General features: G+C 36.1%; 1 protein-coding gene across 1 annotated transcript in view; it reads right to left on the bottom strand.

The window, feature by feature from the left end:
- LOC110450811 (Wilms tumor protein 1-interacting protein homolog) overlaps positions 1 to 22,281 on the bottom strand; it is a 46,933-nt gene that overhangs the window by 15,342 nt on the left and 9,310 nt on the right. Inside the window, exons 3-5 of the mRNA XM_021498524.1 lie at positions 11,857 to 11,924; positions 9,148 to 9,210; positions 6,843 to 6,973 (exon numbers count right to left, since the gene is read on the bottom strand). Of these exons, the coding sequence (XP_021354199.1) occupies positions 6,843 to 6,973; positions 9,148 to 9,210; positions 11,857 to 11,924 (262 nt within the window). The remainder of the gene's footprint in view (positions 1 to 6,842; positions 6,974 to 9,147; positions 9,211 to 11,856; positions 11,925 to 22,281) is intronic.

The following is a 22,281-nucleotide window of genomic DNA, read 5'->3' as shown; positions in this document are numbered from 1 at the left end:
TCTAACTTCCCACAACTGATACCTGCATAGTCAGGGTCATGTGGTCGACCCGTGATCAATTTTCTTTTAATTTTTAAAGACACAATGTTATATAGTAGGACTAACAAAGGACTCTGTGATCCTGTAACTGTAGCTGGTTTGTGTGATCAAGCTAACAAGACTTTAGTGATGATTAAACAGAGGTGTGAAGTACATTGATGACATGTACATAAATACAGGTAGATACAGGTAGATACAGGTGGAGACTGAACACACACAGGTACAGACGTACATCCTTACAGATAGCTGTTCTCAATCAGGGATGTTCTCTATAATACCATTCATCATTATTTTCCATAAAACATACTTTTCAAATTAAAATTCCATAATTATGAATAACGAATAATTCTTCAGGTATCTCCTTTCATAGGTAGAAATATATTTTTGAAATTTTTAATACATACCTGGTATATATAAAGATACATATATGAATACATTATTTTATTGACATCGAAAAGTAAGTGAAATTCCTCAACAATGTAATACATCAATTAAGTACAGCTAATGTCCTTTGTCTCTATGTAATTTGATACCCTGCTATAGGGATGTTGTGTTTACATATCACACACAATACAGTAATACGATAGGGAACAATGATATTGATTACTACTATTTACACTGACATATCATTACACATGCCCTTAAATACACAGAAATGACATTAAATAACATGTTTAACTTATCCATATTTTATCTTCATAATAAAACCACATGAGCACCTTGTCGTTAATTAAATCAGAAAATATTCCACACTTATTTATGTACGTACATGGATAATTATTCAAGAACATCACAGTTTGTTCTACAGATGTAATCTTGTATCTTTATAATGAAGATAAGTGCAGTCTGTCCAGTCCCTATCAGTACATACATAATACTCCCTACATTATATACCCTATCAATGTCCTGACCTAATTAATTGTAATCATATACATTCTTCATGTAGATTTTATGGAAATTCTATACACACAGACAAGCCAATGACATCCCCCAGTTACTTAAACATTGTAATTGAGTATAATTAAGATAATCACTGGAATTAATTTCCTTCCATGGAATACTTTTGTATGTATTTTTACAGAGGAATTAAAATTCAGCTAATATATACATGTAATACAGAGTAATTTGTAGACAGGTTAGTATTTTGTGAAGGCGGTAAATGTCTAACTTTGAAGGTCCTTTTACACTTTAGAATTTTCAGTACCACACTGTGAACAACATTTTCTACATTGTTTTACTTGCTTTTTGTAAGTTCTTTCAATTACTATTTACTTGATAGGATCTGAGCTGAGTTTTTCAAGCGTAAAATTTATTTATTTTTATTTGTTTTTGAGAAAGATCCTGGACGACTGACTGAAAATTTCCGAAAAGTAACATGACAAATTATTTTTGGGATATAATCAGTCATAAACTAAAGATCCTGTTATCTCATTACCATACATTAGGTTAAACAGTGACAAGCTCATACTGCTCAAGCCATCAGCATCACTACAACGATTATTGTGTGATCTCTCAGAGTACTATCTCTCATCATCAACACCCATGAAAATAATATTACATTTGTTTCTTTGTCAATTATATTTTCAATTTAAGTGTTTTTTCCAGGTTTACTGAACAATGGGGATAATAAAGTAGTGTTAAATTGGAAAGTTTTTGACCAAAAAAACCGAGCAGGAAGGTGGGGGTGGGGGAGGGGGTCCCTCGGCCTATACATGAAGAAAACATTATATTACATGTGATTATTTTGTGTTGGCTTCTTCTTCAGGCAAACCCGTAAATGTTAATACCTTGCATAACTTTGTACAGGCTGATATACAGACTGATGTACAAGGACTTGACATACACATGCCTCAGATGTGTATCGGAATTTAAAATTACATATTAACTACTGTTATTTAAAGAGACCAAAGAATCTATGTTCTGTTCCAGTAAGGAAAATTAAAGTTGCCTTCAATCACCTATGGAAATGAAAATGTGATTCATAATAAATTCAATAGAACAGATATTATATCAGGACAGAAATCCAATGCTATGTATAATTACTGTATGACAGGAACGATCACGCGAGTGGCATGTTATAGCTTTATATAAGCCTGGTCCCTTTTTAAAGTACATAGCATTTGGTATAGCAACATATATTTGTATATTGGACTTTTTTAATTCACTTGTCCCAAGTAGATGTCGTTAACTAAACAAATTAACATAAATACCTCATTATGTACTTTTAATTGATAATCATGTCACTGAAAAAAACAGCATGTTTCATTCATTACTGAAGTGCTTTATAAAAATATATCGTGGCAAAGTGTTTCAGAGATATTATGCATGTGTCAACATGTCTGATTGGATTCATACTAAGTATGATTACTTTGTATTTTAGCATTTTATTACTTATTTCAACTTCCATTATAACCCAAAGTAATATAAGCAACCAGAGACATTAATTTAAAAGTCAAAGAAAAAAATTCAACTATCTAAGTTTCAAAATGCAGTGGAAACAGCCCATTGATACGCCAAACAAAAGTTTACTCTTACTCTACCACACATAATTTATTACAATAAAAAATTAACATACTTCCTTAGAGAAATAGTTTTACCAAGCTAACTTCATCACCTTAACAAACAGTGTATTATGTCAGCTGTCTGTTACATTTTACCTGCAATTTGTGTTATAGTTAAGGCTGTATGCTGTCTTAGACACAATACATATGACTTGTGTTATAGTAACCATTCTTTTTTTTTTAGTATCACTATTCAATATTTTAATATTACCAGGTACCCAACTTATAGTAACTTTGATGTTTCATCAAATAATTAATAGCACCTGGTGATTCAGTAGTTATTAATGAAGTCCAAGTTATCCTTCATCCAAGGTATTGAGAGATTTTGTTGTAGACCTCTTTTGGAATTGAAAAGATGTTGCTGTAACATAGCATACATCCTTAACTAATACAATACACCAGAGTCAGTGTGAATAACACTAAAACTAGAGTGTATCCCAAAAACTAAAGAAAACCACTTCATTAACCCTTTCACCCCTATGTTAAACTTTAGTAGACTCTACCATGCATTGATATGGATGAGTCCATTATGGTCGACAGTGGTGAAACGTTAAATTGGGGGTTATCTACAATAATCTTAAGTATATTAACTCTGAAGTGGTATCTTGGCTATTAAGATAATTCTTCATGTGTTCAGATACCAGGACTTATGAATACACTTATATCAAGTTCTGCTGTCATTTGAATGGATATATAGTGTCAAATCTTTGAGTCAATAAACTATTGTCAATAAATCGCTTACAGTAGCCTCACAATAGAAAAGTTACAGCAAACAGGCCATATACATCACCACTCCTAATCAGCTTAGATTTTGTTTTGCAACTTCAATCTGGTGTGAAATCAAAATCGCACAACTTTATAAGATGCCTATCGCCAACAATAGAGGAACTCAAGAATCAGACTGCAGCACTGGTGAGAAATAGACAGACGACAACAAAATAGTATGTATACTAGCACACCCCAGCATGCCGTCTCTTGTTATGGAGGCAAATGAAATGTCTCCTACATCAACTGGTGTCAGGCAAAAGTCAGGCGTGAAAAATCTCCAGTTATAAAGTGGCTGTCAAGTGATAAGTCAGTGGCCATGAAAACCTGGCCTGTCATCAGGGATAGAACTTCCAGTGATTTTGTGAATCCCTGCTTGGCTTCCTTTGATCTGTGTTACTACAGAAAATGGCATCACCCTCGATGTGCACAGCAGATCTGGAGGTGTTAAGTCATTAGACTGCCACCCCCTGACTGCATCAATGCATTACAGCCTAAGCCACAGGTAGCGGCTTTATTTGGCCTCGTGTGACATTCCCACCCTGCACTGACCCGTGATACTGGAGGGGAAGTGTGCTCCCTACTTATACACGGCACCTTATACAGAGTGCTTCTCACTCCCGCTTAAAATGATATTGTTCACAGGACTTTTTAAAACCAGCAAAACTTTTTCCCTATTTTTTTCTTCGACCAAATTAATGGAATGAAATTAAGCCTAATCTCACAAAAATAGAATGTTATCTCCCGGCTTTGAAACTAGGAATTCAATGCGGCCATATTAGGTGCCCCATTTCAAAGGAGTAAAACATTCTAATCCAACTAATTGTAGAGAAGTAACGTCACAGATCTATTAAATCATGTGACACACCAAATCTTTGTCTGTACAAGGCTCTCTAAACCATCCAAGCCAACTTTATCTAAACTGGCGGGTACAGAATACCTCCCTCTCTATAATTATCCCGAGTCAGATAAGTGACACTATTTATCAATAGCTACCACTGGAATGTCCCTTTTTGTCATCATCTCAGGAAATAATCACATCCTTCCTAGCTAGTGCTGTTAGCTTTAACGTGCAGAGAAAGTTTGTTTCATATTGTAAATGAGATGGGTTACATTACATTCACAAAAGTTTCAAACAGATTTGCTATCAATTGTGAAGTACTCATAATTTATAAAACTGTACAGTCAGTAGTAGACAAAAGTATTCCTGAAAGTCTCTAGATCTACTCATATCTAACCTTGTATCAGTCACACCAATGCTTTGTAGCGTGGATATATACGTCATCAGATCTATAATTAGTAGGAGTTAGTCTGTAACATAGCGACTAATTACAGACATTTCCTTAATCACCTATACCGTCAAATCACAAGTATGCCACAAGGTGCAATTCCCCAGGTTTAGCACTAATTAGACACATATGTAGACAGTTATTCCATTTGATATAACTAAATAACGCTTTACCACTACCATCAGATAAACAACAAAATGTCTATCATTCAAACTGTTTAGTACATCTGTATATAAACTACAGCACATTGTATAAATATAACACTGCAATGTAAACATCAGATAAGAATTAAAATCACCTACAACATGGTCAAGTCAACACTCCTCAATAAAACAAATATGGACATACATGTATTAGGGGATTTAACATGTTTAATTACGACAGACCGATCCACTTCTAGGATCCACTTCTAAATTTAACACCATTTCCTATTTTGAGGTGAGCCTAGTTGTTTTGTTGACCAAACTTTCCATTACATACGACCACAACAGTACCAGGTCCAGACCAAATATCCCGCTGGTTTTTATCAACACCAGTGAAAGTTAAACAATGACTCATAATCCCAAAACCCTACTTCACAGAAATACCAGCAATATTGATTGACACCGAAGGGATAGCTTTCTTTAACGGGTCATGCACTGCCTTTTTTCATTATAACTTTAGGTCACACACCAACAATGTTCTGTAGTAGTTATGTATTGCCTTGTGCCATCTCCAGTGTATAACAGCAATTGGTTTAATATAACGCTTGGTTAACCTTGAAACTCTATCAATGCCGAGTTGGAATCTCTCTAAAAACGAAGTGAGGAAGGTTATTCCGCACACAAATGTCGGTCATATTAAAAATACCAACTGCTTTGAACAAGTGACACATCTATTTGGTTGACATAGAAAGGTATGGCGTGCCACATCTATTTGGTTGACATAGAAAGGTATGGCGTGACATCACATCTATTTGGTTGACATAGAAAGGTATGGCATGACACATCTATTTGGTTGACATAGAAAAATATGGCGTGACACATCTATTTGGTTGACATAGAAAGGTATGGCGTGACATCACATCTATTTGGTTGACATAGAAAGGCATGGCGTGCCACATCTATTTGGTTGACATAGAAAGGAATGGCGTGACATCACATCTATTTGGTTGCCATAGAAAGGTATGGCGTGACACATCTTTTTGGTTGACATAGAAAGGAATGGCGTGACATCACATCTATTTGGTTGACATAGAAAGGAATGGCGTGACATCACATCTATTTGGTTGCCATAGAAAGGTATGGCGTGACACATCTATTTGGCTGACATAGAAAGGTATGGCGTGACATCACATCTATTTGGTTGCCATAGAAAGGTATGGCGTGACACATCTTTTTGGTTGACATAGAAAGGAATGGCGTGCCACATCTATTTGGTTGACATAGAAAGGCATGGCGTGCCACATCTATTTGGTTGACATAGGAAGGTATGGCGTGACACATCTATTTGGCTGACATAGAAAGGTATGGCGTGACATCACATCTATTTGGCTGACATAGAAAGGTATGGCGTGACATCACATTTTTTTGGTTGACATAGAAAGGTATGGCGTGACACATCTATTTGGTTGTCATAGAATGGTATGGCGTGACACATCTATTTGGTTGACATAGAAAGGTATGGCGTGGCACATTTATTTGGTTGATATAGAAAGGTATGGCGGAAGGGGAATCCATAAACCTGAGAACAATGCACCATTTATATAATGGCAAATAACCATTTAAGATGATATAACTAATTGTTTAATCACTTTGTACTTTATTAAGAATTCCACGGAAGTGGATTTGTCACTTTCCACTGCTGGCAGCTTAGCCCTTTCACCACTGTAGACCATAAATGGACTTATCCATATCATTGCATGGTAGAGTTTATTAAAGTTACATAGGGGTGAAAGGGTAAGTTAAATCAGATTTGGGTCAAAATTGATCTTGAACAAGAAATTGATACCATATAAGCATGTTTAGAAAGTTTCAAGAAAGTCAAAATATTTCTTCACAAGTTATCGCACAGAAACCATTTCAATAGATAATGCTGGCGGCGTGATCACCTTTACATTGCTGGCGACACAAAAATAGATATAAACTAAACAATGATATATTTGAATTTTGAAGTATTTTTTACAAAGTTAAGGTTGCTGTGGACATACCTGTGGTAGTCTGTGATACAGTAGATCTTATTATCTACGTCTATAGTAAAGGGAACACCGTCAAGGCAATCATTACACACACAGCATCGGAAACAGCCAGGGTGGTACGACTTCCCCATTGCCTGTAGGATCTGCAAAACAATGGTCACGTGAACAGATACGGCTATTATATATACAAGCATGTTAAAATCATGGCATCATTTTTCGCATAAAATGTTGAAAACTAAATGGTCAAATATGTGCAGTAATTTACTCTATACAAGTTACAAGTATGAAGACATGGAAACAAAGATCAACAAATAAGGTCAAGGTATTATTGTAAAACATACAAATATATATTAAGTGGCATTTATGCGTGAATTGGTAAAACAAAACACAAATGTCACAGAGGAATCTTAATTGATTAAAGTGACCATAATGGTAAAAAGACAAAATGTGTTCAGAGTAAATCTGTTATAGGGAGTTCTTTAATCAGACCAACCATCTTATTTCATACCAAATTTCCTAGTTCTTTTAAATGATACGCAATTAAATATCATGAAATGGAGCATATTCTCTTGACTGAATCTTGACTGAATCTTAATCAGTTCATGTATCCTTTCTAATGCTCTGTTGCGTATCTGTTATGATTCATACAAATTCCAAACAAAAACACCGGGTTTGTATCATCTACTATAAAAGTGACTAATCTTTTGGTGATGTTTGTTAGTAATGGCTATGACAGAAGTTCATGTCTATATACTGGAGCGCTGCCCAGTCGCTGCCCTGTACTCCCACCCTGTACCTACAGACCTGGCTTTCCTGTGTGTGCACACATGCATGACAGCCGTACATGCACATCCAGACCAGCAACAATACAGTGCAGCAATACCCTGCAGTATTACCTCTGGCTATAAACGTCCACCTGATAATTCTCCTATCATCACTCAGAGAAAAGTAGCCATAGATTTGGGTTAACCGATACAACTCATCTGCTTACAGCCTCCAGGGCTTCCGACCCCAATCTTTTGTTACTCTTGTTCAACATGCAGGTTTTGCCTGTTGAGAACCACCTAAATATCATAGCGAATCACTGTAATTTTGTTATGCTCCTTGTATACTACTTTTCTTAGAAGAAAATAAATCAATCAAAATTATGTTTTTTTGAGAACTTTTGCCGTCATTGTAGAATTTACTACATGTTAGCTTAGATTTTTCCAATATATACTTTTAAGCTGTACTGTACTTTACAAACTCTGAATTACAATTTCTTAATATATACTGGGAAATTTTCATAACAGTTTAATTTTTGCCCTCTGAATGGAGGTGAAAGTTTTTTGTATACATTATATTGTACTAGCTTGGTAGTATGCTAGAAGCTCGTTAATTCCACATGAGAATTTTTTTTTTTTCCTTCTCAAATTCTGGAGGACAAAATATTGCAACTATTATTTTATGATCTTGTTATCAACAATTTGTAAGTTCCTGTTTCTGTAGTATTCAACACAATTGTGATCTACTGGTAACCATGGCATCCAGCCATGTGTTATCTTGGCCAGTTTACATAAACAAGCTACAAAACAGTGTTTGGCACATTTTGAGATTCTCCTTGGATTTATCACTGGTAAGCTGGCCCAGACCGGACCTGTTCCTAGCTTGTAGTTTCACCAACATCCAAGTACACTCTACAGTTGTGATTCACGGTGGGGGTGGGGGGGGTGGTGACGACAGTGTATTTGTCTATTTGATATATAATTAGCACTGATGTAGTACCTGTACGTATCTCCATTCTACCCTATCATCCCCACACTAGCACTCTTGTCTGATACACATCAGCTTGACTGTACATGGTTGATCACAGTATCTGTGTACACAATTTTATAGGGCTAGGACCGTTTAATGCTTGTTTGATTTAGTTGTACCAGTTGTTCATTTATGAAACAGGGTCAACCTAGTAGCTCTGGCAATCATTGGTAACAACCTTCAAGGCTTGCAATAACTTTTCAGGTCTGTCAGTCTTTTACATTTACAAGCAAATAAATCAGAGATATACAGACCTGGGGGGGGGGGGTCTGTATTATAGTAAAAAGTAATAGGGATATTTATATACAATATGGTTCAAAGTTTTTTAAAAATTCTTGTCAAATAATATTTTAATTGTTTCACAGCAAGTGACAAACAGCCAGGAAGTTGACATTCACCTCACTTTAAAAATAAACCAGTTTTGACCAGCTTTATACTATTTGATATTAACTACATGTACTGACAGCTGAATTGATCAGGAATGTAACACACTGTTGCAGCAGATCTGACAGGCTGTACTCACCATCTCCATGATGAGGTGTCCACAAACACAACATTTCTCTGCTGTCTGCTGGAACCCAGAGTACTGAAAAATACAAACAAATGTCCATCAGGATCTCGGTACACCTGTTCTAGATAGGAATGTGAGAGGCGCCTAAAGTGGCACNCCCTCCCCCCTCCTGATCCTGCTAGCATTACAAGCAAGCCCTGCCTGGAGCCAGACATTATATCCTCACTATTATGATCCCCAGCAGACAGAAATATATCCTTGTGTAAGTATTAACTTTCTTCCCTCCCCCCACAATATCCTGCTCCTAGCCAGAACGGTTCTAGTAGCAAGAAATATATCCTTGTGTATTACCTGTCTTCCCTCCCCCGCCACCTGATCCTAGCCAGAATGGTTCTAGTAGCCATAAATATATCCTTGTGTGTTACCTTTCTCCCCTCCCCCGCCACCTGATCCTAATCATCAGGTCCCTGTAGCCATACATGTTATGTAAACATTATCTCCCATCCCTTCCCCTCCTTGGTTTTAAACATTCTGAAACCTTCTTATTGAAGCACTATCACCCTCCCCTACCTCCTCTATAATTACCACCTCCTATATAATTACCACTGTAGTACTAAGTAGTACTTAGAAGTATATATTGCTGTAGAATTTTACCACACTTTCCCTTCCTTTTATCCTCCAACCCCTCCTCAGTTTAACCACAGCAGTACCTGCAGGAGAAGTATTCCTGTAGAATTATAACCTCCCCTTCCCCCACCTCCCCCATTCTAAGCATGCCCTTTGACACATAAGGTCCTGATGTAACTTATAAGCATTACACTACCTGTGAAATACATATTCCTGTATAACCTAGAAAACACTTAGTCACAAGCAAGGGATATATAAATTTATCACACTGACAAAGTTGATCTGGTATTATATTCTTTGTATTATATTTTCGCAGGTCTATAGGGTTAGAAATTAAGTAAATGACCTGGAAATAAAATATGCGTAAGTATGGAAGGGAAATGGTAGCAACCATATTGGTATTTAAGCATCCTCAAATCCTACACTGGACAACTAACAAAGGATTTTGCTATATCATGGAGACAAAAGCAATTTCAAACGATACGTTGGAAATGATAGCGATAAATTATATACTTTACAGTACAAAGCTTTGCAAAAGCACTGATGGCCCTTTAAATGACATCTTCTGGATTGAAAAACTTAATATACTACTTTTGGATATTCATACAGTATTGATTGATTCCAAAAAAAATCATTCATTCATACGTAAATCAACCACTACATCAATGTACATGTAGGTATGATGTTATCACTCCAACTTAACCGTCATTTCATCGCTTTCATTTAAAACTTTGATTTAATTCTCTAAATACCTAGAAGTTTAGTAGCAGAAAAAAGCCCCATTATATTGCTGGCTAGTTAACTCTGAACTATACACACCTAATCACCCAGGAAATCTTTTAATATTTACAATAGAACCTTCAGGGTAGAGTAAGTCAACCGTGGAAAGTGGAACATTAAGTTATTAGTGTTCATTGAACTTGACAAATATTGTTTTGTCTGTGGCTAGGTGGCTGGGTGTATATAGATAACCTGACATGTTTGTTTCCTCGGTCCTTCTTAGGGAGACACGTTAGGAGACACGCTACTGAGAAGGAAGGAGAAGTAGGGAGACTGGGAGGGTCAGGAGTCCTACTGTCGGGGGATATGTCTCGACTCTATTGTCATCAGTCAACTCCCAGGTTTAAATGACCAGCACCTGTAATTGTTTTCTGTTTCTTCCAGAGAAGAATTATCTATATGATGATATTGTAAACGAGCCGGAAAGATTTATGCTAAGATAAATGTCAAAATATGCAGCTAATTTATTTGAATAGGCTGTCTTTGATGGCAAAAGGTATAAAAACACAGCTCAAACCACAAATTTCTGTGGTTTATTTTTTAAAACGCAGCGCTTATTACTTTATAATTATCAAAATAGGATTACCAAGGTTACTTCCTAATAATGATCACCTAAAGGTATTTTCAGGACAGTTGATCAACGATGACAGCTATTAGTGCCAATCCCCACAAAAACGTGTCTATGTGCCCACAAAATAACTCGTTCAAAACAGCCCAAAGCATGGTTTCTGTCAAAGAAAGGTAAAAATTGGTTCCATTTTCATTTTAATTTACACCTAATGCACATCATTTACAACTTAGTGCAAGTACAAGTGTTAATGTTGGTATTGAGCACAGTAATGTCCAAAACACAACTTCTTTAAAACATCCGAAAATAACATAGAATTGAAATGATCTTTCCAAAATTTCCATATAATTTCTTTGTTTTTGGGATTCAAAACATTCATAATGTGACAAAGAATGTAAAAATAATCATATTTTGTAAAACCACCTACTTAATTTGAATCCAGCATTGTAAGGTAATTTCCTGCCAAGTTATCAATACTTTTACAGTAGCAACAGGTAGTTGCTGCTGTATTTGGTTACTGATAGTTAGCTTAGGTGTGATATCATTAGAGAATCGGAGTGGAGAGCTACACTGGTTAATTACTTAGATCTTATCATCCTTTAACGACATTCACCATTGCTACCTAACTTAATCTAAGAAATGTATAGGTTGTTTTGTCTTCCTCAACATGACCATTCAGTTGGTCCTCATTCTCATCTCTACATATAAAGTAGTTCCAAGATTTTACTAATGCAACTTCCACTGACCAAATAGTCCTCTTCACAGTAAACTTTTCCGTGGACATTGTAGAACGCTTTTCCTCTGAGAGTCCGCCCTGAAAATACACGAATAAATGAAATAAGTAACATTTTATTTATATCTTTTTTTCTTTTTCTTTTAGTTTCTAAACTCAAGATCTGAGGTTAAACTACAGACACTGAATAATACACTTTATATGTGCCCCCCATGTGAGGAAGTAAGCTTTTGAAGGGGACAGATTCCTTAAGCCCATCAAAACTCCTTTAATCCTCCCCTGCTCCCCACCTTATAAAAATAATAGCTTCTCAGCTATTTAAGAATAGTAATAAAATATAATTTACTCTGGTACCGTAAATTGTTTCAATTTAAGATCCTCATGAGTAAAAAATGTTTTGGACAATATAACCTTCAAGCTTAGATGGTTTACTAGGTATGTGATTGAATTTATCGGTAGCTGCCATTTACAGAGACAAAATGTCTGTCTTTTAAATAATAAGCACAGGAATAGACTCCGAGACATTTATTTAATTCTCAACTCCATTGTAAGCATTGTCAGTTATATAATCCTTTAGACCATAAGTCTTTACATACAGATTATGATAGATGATTGCTCTCATTTTTTTAAATTTAAATAGTTTGGTATTAAGTCTGTCTTTGTTTAATACTAGTTACCACTGTTCTGGCAGTGAGATGTAGCATGACACCAAACTAATTTAATATTACAACAGTCAAAATACTTTGGTAAATGTTCAACATTTTTAATATTTTCTTAATGTTGAATGGCATTTGAAAACCTCCTAGTATTTAAAATTGTAGTTAATGTAAAAAGTTTCTTTAAAGATTCTACAATTATGAATGAGTAATGAAATCCACAAAGGTAAAGATCAGGTCTGGATCTACAGGCCAAGGGAAACCACTATTTACTGAATCAGCCTTCGCGTATCAGTAATAGGGTATTTAATGTGTGGACCAAACGATGATTCCAACAATAAATGACCTTGTATATAGGGAACAAGAACCTTCAATACCAAACATTCTGATAAATAGGAAAGTCCACGGGTCGTATTTCCAATAACAAAAATGAATTATATTTACGTAAGGCCATAAAAACGTGTATGAACAGTACAGGTCAAGTACTCAATATCAAACTGCCTCGCATGTTTTTAGTAACGGTATCAATTATTCTATTGAGCAATTTCCAATAATTGAGGAAGGAAAAAAGGTTGGAACTTTTGAAGAATGCATGGAATGCAGTGAGCAAGCTGCAATCAATACTGGCTGTATGGAACAGAGTAAAGAATTCATTTCAGCGTCAAAATAAAATTCTCTGATGAAAATATCACAACACCAGAACTGTGAACAATGAAACCTGCTAGAGTGTGGTGTGGATTACTACGATCGAACATGATCTGTGTTTTAGATACTACTTTCTAATGAGATGTATTGATTGCTATGGGATATAATGATTGCTATGGGATATAATAAGTTGCTTCAGTTTACATGACAGCTAGACTTTATTAATACATGTATATGAAAGTAATTCTACCATGAATTAATGAGAATTCCGTTGTGCCCATGGGACAGCATTCACTGCTGTGAAGTTGTATGGAATGTAACCAGATCAATCTGCTAATTGAACCTATTCAAGCTTCCCAGTGATTCGTGATATGTCACGATGACTTTGATAAATAACCAATAAACTGATACAGTCAACATGTCCGACTCTTTCACAGAAACATTCACACAGAGTACAAATGAAGCAAGCAGTGCAATAAAACCATGTCTTTAATGAGTGACTGTCATGCATCAAAAAATAGCATTGGGTACAAGAAGTCACTGTATGAGTGATCAATTTATATTGGGATCCTAGCTATCAAACTTTAACAAAAATAACTGTCCTTACTGGTTTGAAAAATGGAACAGGAATTTATGATCTTCAACAAAATCTGTCCATAATCCTCATATACTATACAGCAGAATGAGGGCTTACCCCTCATATCCTTTGTGGAATGTCACCACGTGTGAACAATTATACGCATGAACTTTGACCCCCACCCCCCAATCTCCTAACCCAGTAACACCTGCTCCAAAGTCAAACTAAACTGCATGTCTGGCTAAAACTGATAGAATGAACCCTGAATAATGAAGCCTGCCCTGTGAGCTTTGGGGCCACAAGTATAGGCTGTTGTTCGACACACTCAACGTTTTACTCAGCTGTGAAATTCACCTGTCTATTCAAGTAAAGAAAGTCAGCTTTTTGTTGATTGCGAAAAATTGAGCGGGGATTGTCTGGGAGGATAAAGGTTGAAGTGTGTGCCCAGACTACCACCACGGATGGACACTGTAGTCAGGTCCATCGCATTCCACCACTAACCTAGACATCAACATCCTCAGCAAATATATACACTGTCAATGTTTTGCAATTTGAATTTCTAAAAATTCAATTCAATTGTTTGACATGCAATATTTTTGTATTGACTTTTCTTTTAAATTAAATGTTTTAAGATTGCAAACATAAATATTTTGTTACAGGATTGAAGCTGACCAGCCGGAGGGTGAAGCGTACACTGGCCCCAAATGACACGAGTCAGTCGGATCCTAACTTGGAGGGTATGCATTCCCCTAAAGAGGGCTCAGCTGGAAATTAGCATTAGAGAAGACAGGCAAAGAAAGGAGACTATGGAGTGTGCATTCAGCAAAGATTTTCTGAAATTGTCGCACGGTCCTGTGGTATAAATTTTGTCAGCTGGCACTCTGGTTTTCACCTGTCAAGCCATTACATTGAGTTTTAGTTAACAAGCAGCAAGATGGTTTACACGGATATTCACATTTAGCTGTGTAATGAATGTTATGCGTTAGCTACCACTGAGTAACACCCAACAAAGGCACCTCTGTGTTGTGTTATTTCCATATTAAAGTACATAAACAAACCTTTCAGGAGACAGTAATGCGGTACCTAGGTATTCATGGCAAACTGATGCCCTGCAGTGATAAAACCATTTTTTGTATCAAATTATTAAAGAATTGTACCTTTGTACGGGGTTTTAAGTCTACTTGGTTGATTCCATAAAGGCTGAAATATATATTTTACTTATTGTATACATGCATATGTTTTAAATCTTTAACAGAGGGTGATAAATCACACAAATCAAATCTCCCACAAAATATCCTAGTTTAGGTTACATTTCTCAAACAACAAAAAATACTTGCATTTTCAACATTAAACTATTGTATGTGGGTTTTTTTTACAATTCATCCAGTTTCAAAAAACTTCTGACAGAACCAATGTTTCTGTTTTGATAGGCCAAGAGAACTTCATGCCAATGCATATTATATGCCTGCATCATCACTTCATACAATGTCATCTACAAATATATGAAGGTAACTCTTTTGCGGTACACAAGACATTAGAAGAACGTTCCCATGTCCTGGTGGCCATTCGTTGGACTGCGTTGACATAACTCCAGAGGAAGCGAGCTAGGTACCTGACATTTTAATGAGACCAAACTGCTAACACTGCCACTACCAGGCGAATCATGACAAGGGAAATCGCAGCTCATTATAGAGGCAGAAATCTTACAAAACCTCTGATGCTTGGCCCTGTAGGTCCCTCCCTGCTTTGTGTGACATCGATGATGTATAGGTTGGTAGATTTCCCTATAATTATCCCCCTTCAACAGGTGTTTATAAGGATGGCGTCCTGTCACACAATCATCTGTTAAACCACATATAGTTAGCTTAACAAGTTAATATAAAGTCACCAACGCGTTAGTGAGCAATGCCATAACTTAATTCACTTCAGTTCAGTTTATGATTCCCTTAATGTTTTTTAAGTAAGATCGGAAAGCAAGGGAGAGGCTGATATTGATTTCTTAAACTAGACATAAACATTGGGAAAACATCAAATAGGATACAAATACCATGCTGACACTTAGCTATATTTCTAACAGCAATTGGCATTATTTTTATTATGAAACTTTTAACTGCTACATGTGACTGAAAGAGCACCCTATAGCTAGCTATATCTCTAACGGCAATTAATTTGCATTCTTTTCAATTATGAAACTTTTAACTACAATATGTGACTGATCATAAAATTGGAAATCCTGGCAGTACATAAGAGTTAGTTACTGAAATATTTTTGTCTACATACCATGAAGATTCAGCTAGTGTTTAAGTTTCATGATTGATTTTAAACTGGATATAATGCATTAATGTCATTCTTCTGATAATTTGTTAATAATTTTTTGAATAATCTTCTAATAAGAATTGTGTATAAATTGTATCAATTCTTATTTCCAAGAATGCTTGAGTCGGTATCTGGTGGTAGCTACTTTATCAAAGTGTTAAAAATATTACTGCATTTCAAAAATATTAAATCACATGTTAATTGTAAATGTCATTTGTCTTTCCTTTTTTTTTTAGAACCAATAATAACTTATTCTTCATTCGTATGCAGATTTCTAAAAATTCCATCGTGTCAAATAAACTCTCAATCAACAATTTATTGGTTAAAAAAATCTATTATCCAGACATTACAATACCATTAAACAAATTATTTTTCGCATACAATTTCAAAGGCAGCAGTTTTATGAAAAATATATCTACTTTTCAATGAATTTTGAAAATGAACTGCCATAAATAGCTTGTTCGTTAATTCAAGTGTTCGTTTTAAAATGTGTATAATAAACCAATCGCGTTCTAACCTCCAGCTAAGACAACTATGAATCATTACAACATTCCGTCAGCATATAAATGTGCATTCCCTTGTATCCTGGTCGCTAACTTCCTCATTGCACGATTTTGAACACAATGGTAAGTTTATAAACCACAAAAAAGCAAAAACTTCCTGGATATCATTTGATATTTTTATATCACAAATTTTGTTAGAAAGAGTTAAAATAATAAATTCTTAACGTAGCTAACACATAAATGCGGCATGTTCAACAACGAATTGGACAGAAGTAGATGCCACGTGTGTTGTGTTTACCTATAGCATTTACACCTGGGTCTTATCACAGTGGAATGCTCGGGGCATTTATATATATACCGGGGTTAGTCATGCTTATAGAGTACTGTGATAATCTATCACACACTTTTCACAACACACCACAATTATGTTACATTATCAGCAGACAGTCCTGACTAACACCACCGACTCATCATCAGTTGAATTAATTATGTATCGACACATGGGCATTTCACAACTCCAAAACGGTATATAAAACCGGTAGCGTTGCTTGTGATGTTCAATTATTCAGGATGAAGACAAATAAAGTTGGCAGACATAGACAAGTCAATCAATAAGGCTAGCTGAACCATCCTGTACGACAAGATGACATCAGTCACCAGTAACACTTAAAAATAGGGGAAAAAAATAGGCAGATAATATATCGTACTTTTCCTCCTATAAGCCCACGAGACTAACACATAATCACTATATCAACGGAGGGCGAGAATTTTTTTTACAGCTAGGACAATGAAATAGCATTTGCCTTTCTACTGAACTGCAAATATGATATGGATAGGCATGGTAGTCCAGTGGTACGACGCCGGGCTTGTGACAGAAGGGTTGCAGGTTAGACTCACGGCACGGCACTGTGTTGTATCTTTGAGCAAGATACTTTACGCCGCTTGTTCCAGTCTACTCAGCTGTAAATAAGTACGTGGTTGGGTAGTGCTAGAATTGTAGAATGCTAGCTGTGAGCGCCGAAATGGCAGCAATGTATGCTCCCCAGGGAGTTGAGAACGATATTGGCTGGTTGCAAAGGCCATATAACCACGGATACTAATTTGTGAACCGCTTTGAGATGACCTACGAACTAGGTTGTGATAAAGTGGTATATAAGAACCTCGAATTATTATTATTAATATTAACGAGCATGGGCTTATTGCTGGATAAATATGGTAATCAGACCTTATTAACTACAGTAGGAATAAATAGGATCCCATCTCATAAAGAAACCATGTTGTGGGTTCTACTTTAATTCAGGTTATCAGTCAGCAATGCATTTCAAGATATGTTTTAAAGCTCGCCGCAAACATTTGTAAATAAGGATCAAACTCCCAGAATAAACTTAATTTAGCTTATGCCACCTTGCACATGCCATTGGCTACCCCCAACCATTCAGTATCGGTAACCCCCACCAGTTATAGATAGACAAGGGCAAGCCACAGCTCCAACCTGTTCCTCCCCACAGGTTTCAGACCCTACATACACTCCCCATCACAGATGTTGGTACACAGGTAGTACCTGGGGAGGGAGATTAGGGTTCTGATTACAGAAGATGGGTAATATAAGCTCTATGTAGGCCAGTCTACAAGAGTAGTCCTGACTCAGTCAGTAGTCCTGACCCAGATAATTACCAACAACTTTTTTGATTAAAAGAAAAATGTAAATACGAGCACAGACTGAGTTTGCTGTTAAGTAAGTAATAACCACAGTTTTAAGGCCCTTTGCATGTCTGGCACGAAAAACTGTGCGGAACCGCAGTTGTTATGCGCAGAAAATGCTATTTCCTAAACACTAAAGTTCATGAAAACTAAATTCAACACATGAACTAATACATCATTTATAACTGTACAGGTATATATACTGCAATACGAAGCACTTATACACAAATAAATGTATTCTATATCTACGCAATAACCTATTCTTGACATATGGTACATGTGCATAAACAGGAAATTCACACTAATAAACCTGAAGGTAAATCCAAAAAGAGGTATATATAGATCAAGGATTTTCTACAGACCTAGGTACTTATCCTTGATATTATTGTGGAAATGTGTATACACTACACAGTAACAAAATTCCTCCCAATGTCTGTACATAGCTAGCCTGACCTCCGAGACTCTGCAGCCTTTCATCTGTCAGATCAGCAGGCCAACACAGCAATCTTTTATATACTTGCACATTTTTCACCTAATAAAAGACTGGCTTTGTGAACAGGACATAGTAGTTTTACCACTACAACAGCTCAGTCATCTCAAGATTGGCCATGTATGTAGATAGACTGGGATGAATATCAAATGGATGCTGTGAGCCAAATGGCTCCAATACCAACTCAGATTCCCCTGGAATACTACCTTCCTCTGGTTAGATTCTTGTGATGCAACACAGATTCATAAATCAATTCGTAGATTTCAAATGAGATTTTTTTTTTATCTTCAGGATATATGTTACCTTACTACAACAAACACTTTGTTATAGAAGAGCTCTACACTCAGAAGCCTATCAAATGTCTGTCATGATCATGAATTGTCAAAAGATTTTGTAGGAATTATTGATAGTCAAAGTTACGTTCTTTGAAATCCAGCTCTGTAATGACTGAAGGATTTCCAAGTACATAACTGTACATGTAATTGACTTTGAAATCCAGCTCTGTGATGACTGAAGGATTTCCAAGTCAATAACATGTACATGTAATTCCAGAAAAGAAAACTTGATATCTATAATGTGTCCTAACATTTTCATTATTGTCAGTTTTATTTACAATTGTTGTCGAAACACAAACCCCAGAAAGCTGTATTTATATTGTTAATGATAATCAATGGAGACATTAGTTTTTGTATCTTGTCTGACTTCATGTTTAGGTTTATAAGATACGACCCTCAACCTGACGATCCTGATGAGTGATATTTCCCTAACCACACAGATATGTGCTACTTCCTTTATACTTTCAACCACACCAATGTGATCTGCACCCTCAATGAGCCGGTGAATCCTTCCTTCCTGTTCAGTTATCCTCACAAAATATGCAGAGTAATTTCCTGATAGAGATTGCTTTACACACACACTATTGAGACTGAACCATACAGATAACAGCGATCGAATTACTGGTAAATTTACAAGGATGTTTCAATGTGTAATTATGACTTGCAGTTGATGGGTTTTTGTTTTTGCTTACTTCTACAGCCAATTAAATACAGCAAAAAGTTGGTTTTGTTTCCAGAAATATCGAAAATAGAACACCTAACACCCGTCCTCAAGTCTTTGACCTGGTTACCAGTACTAGAAAGCAAATCAAACTTAACCATTCTATGAAATTCACTAGTGTACCGTAAGGGTTCATGAGGTACCATATCATTTTAATATCATTATGTCATTATTCATAAGGATAATTTTAAACAACAGAAGGCTATTGTCTATAGTACAGGTATTATCAGAGCGAACTTCCTATGCTATATGTTTAAACAAATACATTATCATTTAAAATAGCTTTAAACATAAAAACTGCATACCTGAATAAAGTAATTTCAGATGAAATGATCATAAATGTTCAAAACTCCTGAGAACAATTGGTTAAAGTAATAAATATTTATCTATACATATATACATTTGGACTGTCGATCATTACAACAGATTACATCATGTTTTAAAATGTACCAATATACACCCTTGAGATAGCAGTTACATGAGTAAGAAATAAATATACTTTGAACTATGTAAACTATTCCCGTGAGCTATTGTCATGATCCTGATTGAGACAATGGTAATGTTTTCCACATATCATATCTGCATAGGTGCGTTTAAATGCTTAGAGTGTCACTAAAGAGACGTATTCTCCACTCTGACAGACGTGTCGATTTGACTTACGATAAATACTCCAATGAATGCTTTAATGCTGTCACAATAAATCACAGACAAGGTCTGCTGAATCTCTGATAAAAAACAAACAGCCTCGACAGCAACCTTTCAATAACAATTGTTACCCAACCCAGCATTGCCTAACCTCTCTAATTAGATAAGTGTTTGTTTTACTGTACCACGACACAGATCAAGCTGGAGATTTCCTGATTTGTCCCAACCTGTGAAAATTCACTGGTAATTGTGGTAAAGAGCCGAGGAGTGATACAGTGCACCAAATTAGCTATTGCGTAGTTATATTATTATCCTACCCACCCTCGGTACAGAAAAGGCCAAAAGGTCCTGTCACAACACATTGTAACAGAAATAGCACATCCATCGGACAACATTAATCATAAATAATTTTGAAACCATAACGGGCTACACATTGTTGTGCCTTCTAAAATATTTTTAAATCAAAAAAAAAAAAAATCTGCTAATGTTGCTTTACTTTTGTTTTTTCAGAAATGAAATATTATAGGAAACACATTCTTCTACAATCATATGATCCAACTCCTGTGTTATGCAACAAATGATAACATTTGTCATGTTTATCACACAAAGGTGATGGACCTGGATCAGTGTGTATTTTCAAGTGTCATAAAATGCAACCGGGAACACTTCCTTAGTAGGAATTTCACTTTTATTGCACTTCTTAAATTTCAGAAATAATGAACAATCTTTATTTTCAGACTTATTAGGCCTAACACCAAAACCACAATAAGCTTTAAAGTAAAACCCATTTTAGAAAATTGACCTTAACCTTCGGTTCACATTATAAAGACCTGGAGATCTAGACACACAAGATACAATTTAAACAGATTAGGAATGGTAAGTCTGTCGGGACTTACAGAGTAAATATTTAGTTCAGTCTTGAAGTCTGTAAGACGAGCTCTGACAAGTAGTCATCCAAACTAATCGTGCATATTGTCTATACGCTGAAGAATGTCCACGCCGTACCCTAATGAGTACAAGTACCATTGTTACAGGAGGTTAAGCTGGGGTTTTCACTAGCAATATACAACCACAGTTATTGTTCCGATAAACTTGATCTCCTGATATTAAGAAAAAGTATTGTTCTGAAAACAAACAAGAACAGACCAAAAAAATATTTAAAAGGTTATTTGAGAAATGCCTGAACTAGAAAAAACAAGGCAAAGTACTGTTTCAAATGCATGTTTTTCCAACTTCCAGAATTAAAGGCTTGCAAAAAACCATCATAAAAAATCAACTGAATGAGACGTCCTCACCAATGGTAGGGCGCACAGATTTGTAAACATTAAAGCTCAATACAGCAGTGCCTAAACATTCAGCCATAACATAGTGAGACGAATGGATTAACGGAACAATGCTGTTAAGGAAAAGGCCACTTGTCTTAAATTAAAATATTGACTGGATAGTGGGACAAAGGTATCTATGTTGGCTGGATAATGGTACAACTGGATAAGTGCACATGATGGCAAGACAGTGGAACTGTATTAATGGTGGCTGGATAGTGGGACAACTAGATTAGTGGTGGCAGGATAGTGGGACAACTGGATTAGTGGTGGCTGTATAGTGGGACAGCAGTATTAGTAGTGGCAGGATAGTGGGACAACTAGATTAGTGGTGGCAGGATAGTGGGACAACTAGATTAGTGGTGGCTGGATAATGGGACAACTGGATTAGTGGTGGCTGGCTAGTGGGACAACTAAATAAGGGGTGGCTGGAAAGTGGGACAACTGGATTAGGGGTGGCTAGATAGTGGGACACCATGATAAGTGTTGGCTGGGTAGTGTGACAACTGGATTAGTGGTGGCCGGAA

Source organism: Mizuhopecten yessoensis, unplaced genomic scaffold (assembly GCF_002113885.1).
Source record: "Mizuhopecten yessoensis strain PY_sf001 unplaced genomic scaffold, ASM211388v2 scaffold5519, whole genome shotgun sequence".
In the NCBI taxonomy this organism is placed as follows: Eukaryota; Metazoa; Mollusca; class Bivalvia; order Pectinida; family Pectinidae; genus Mizuhopecten; species Mizuhopecten yessoensis.
Note: the sequence above shows the minus strand (reverse complement) of the source record. Positions and strands in the feature narration are given on the sequence as shown.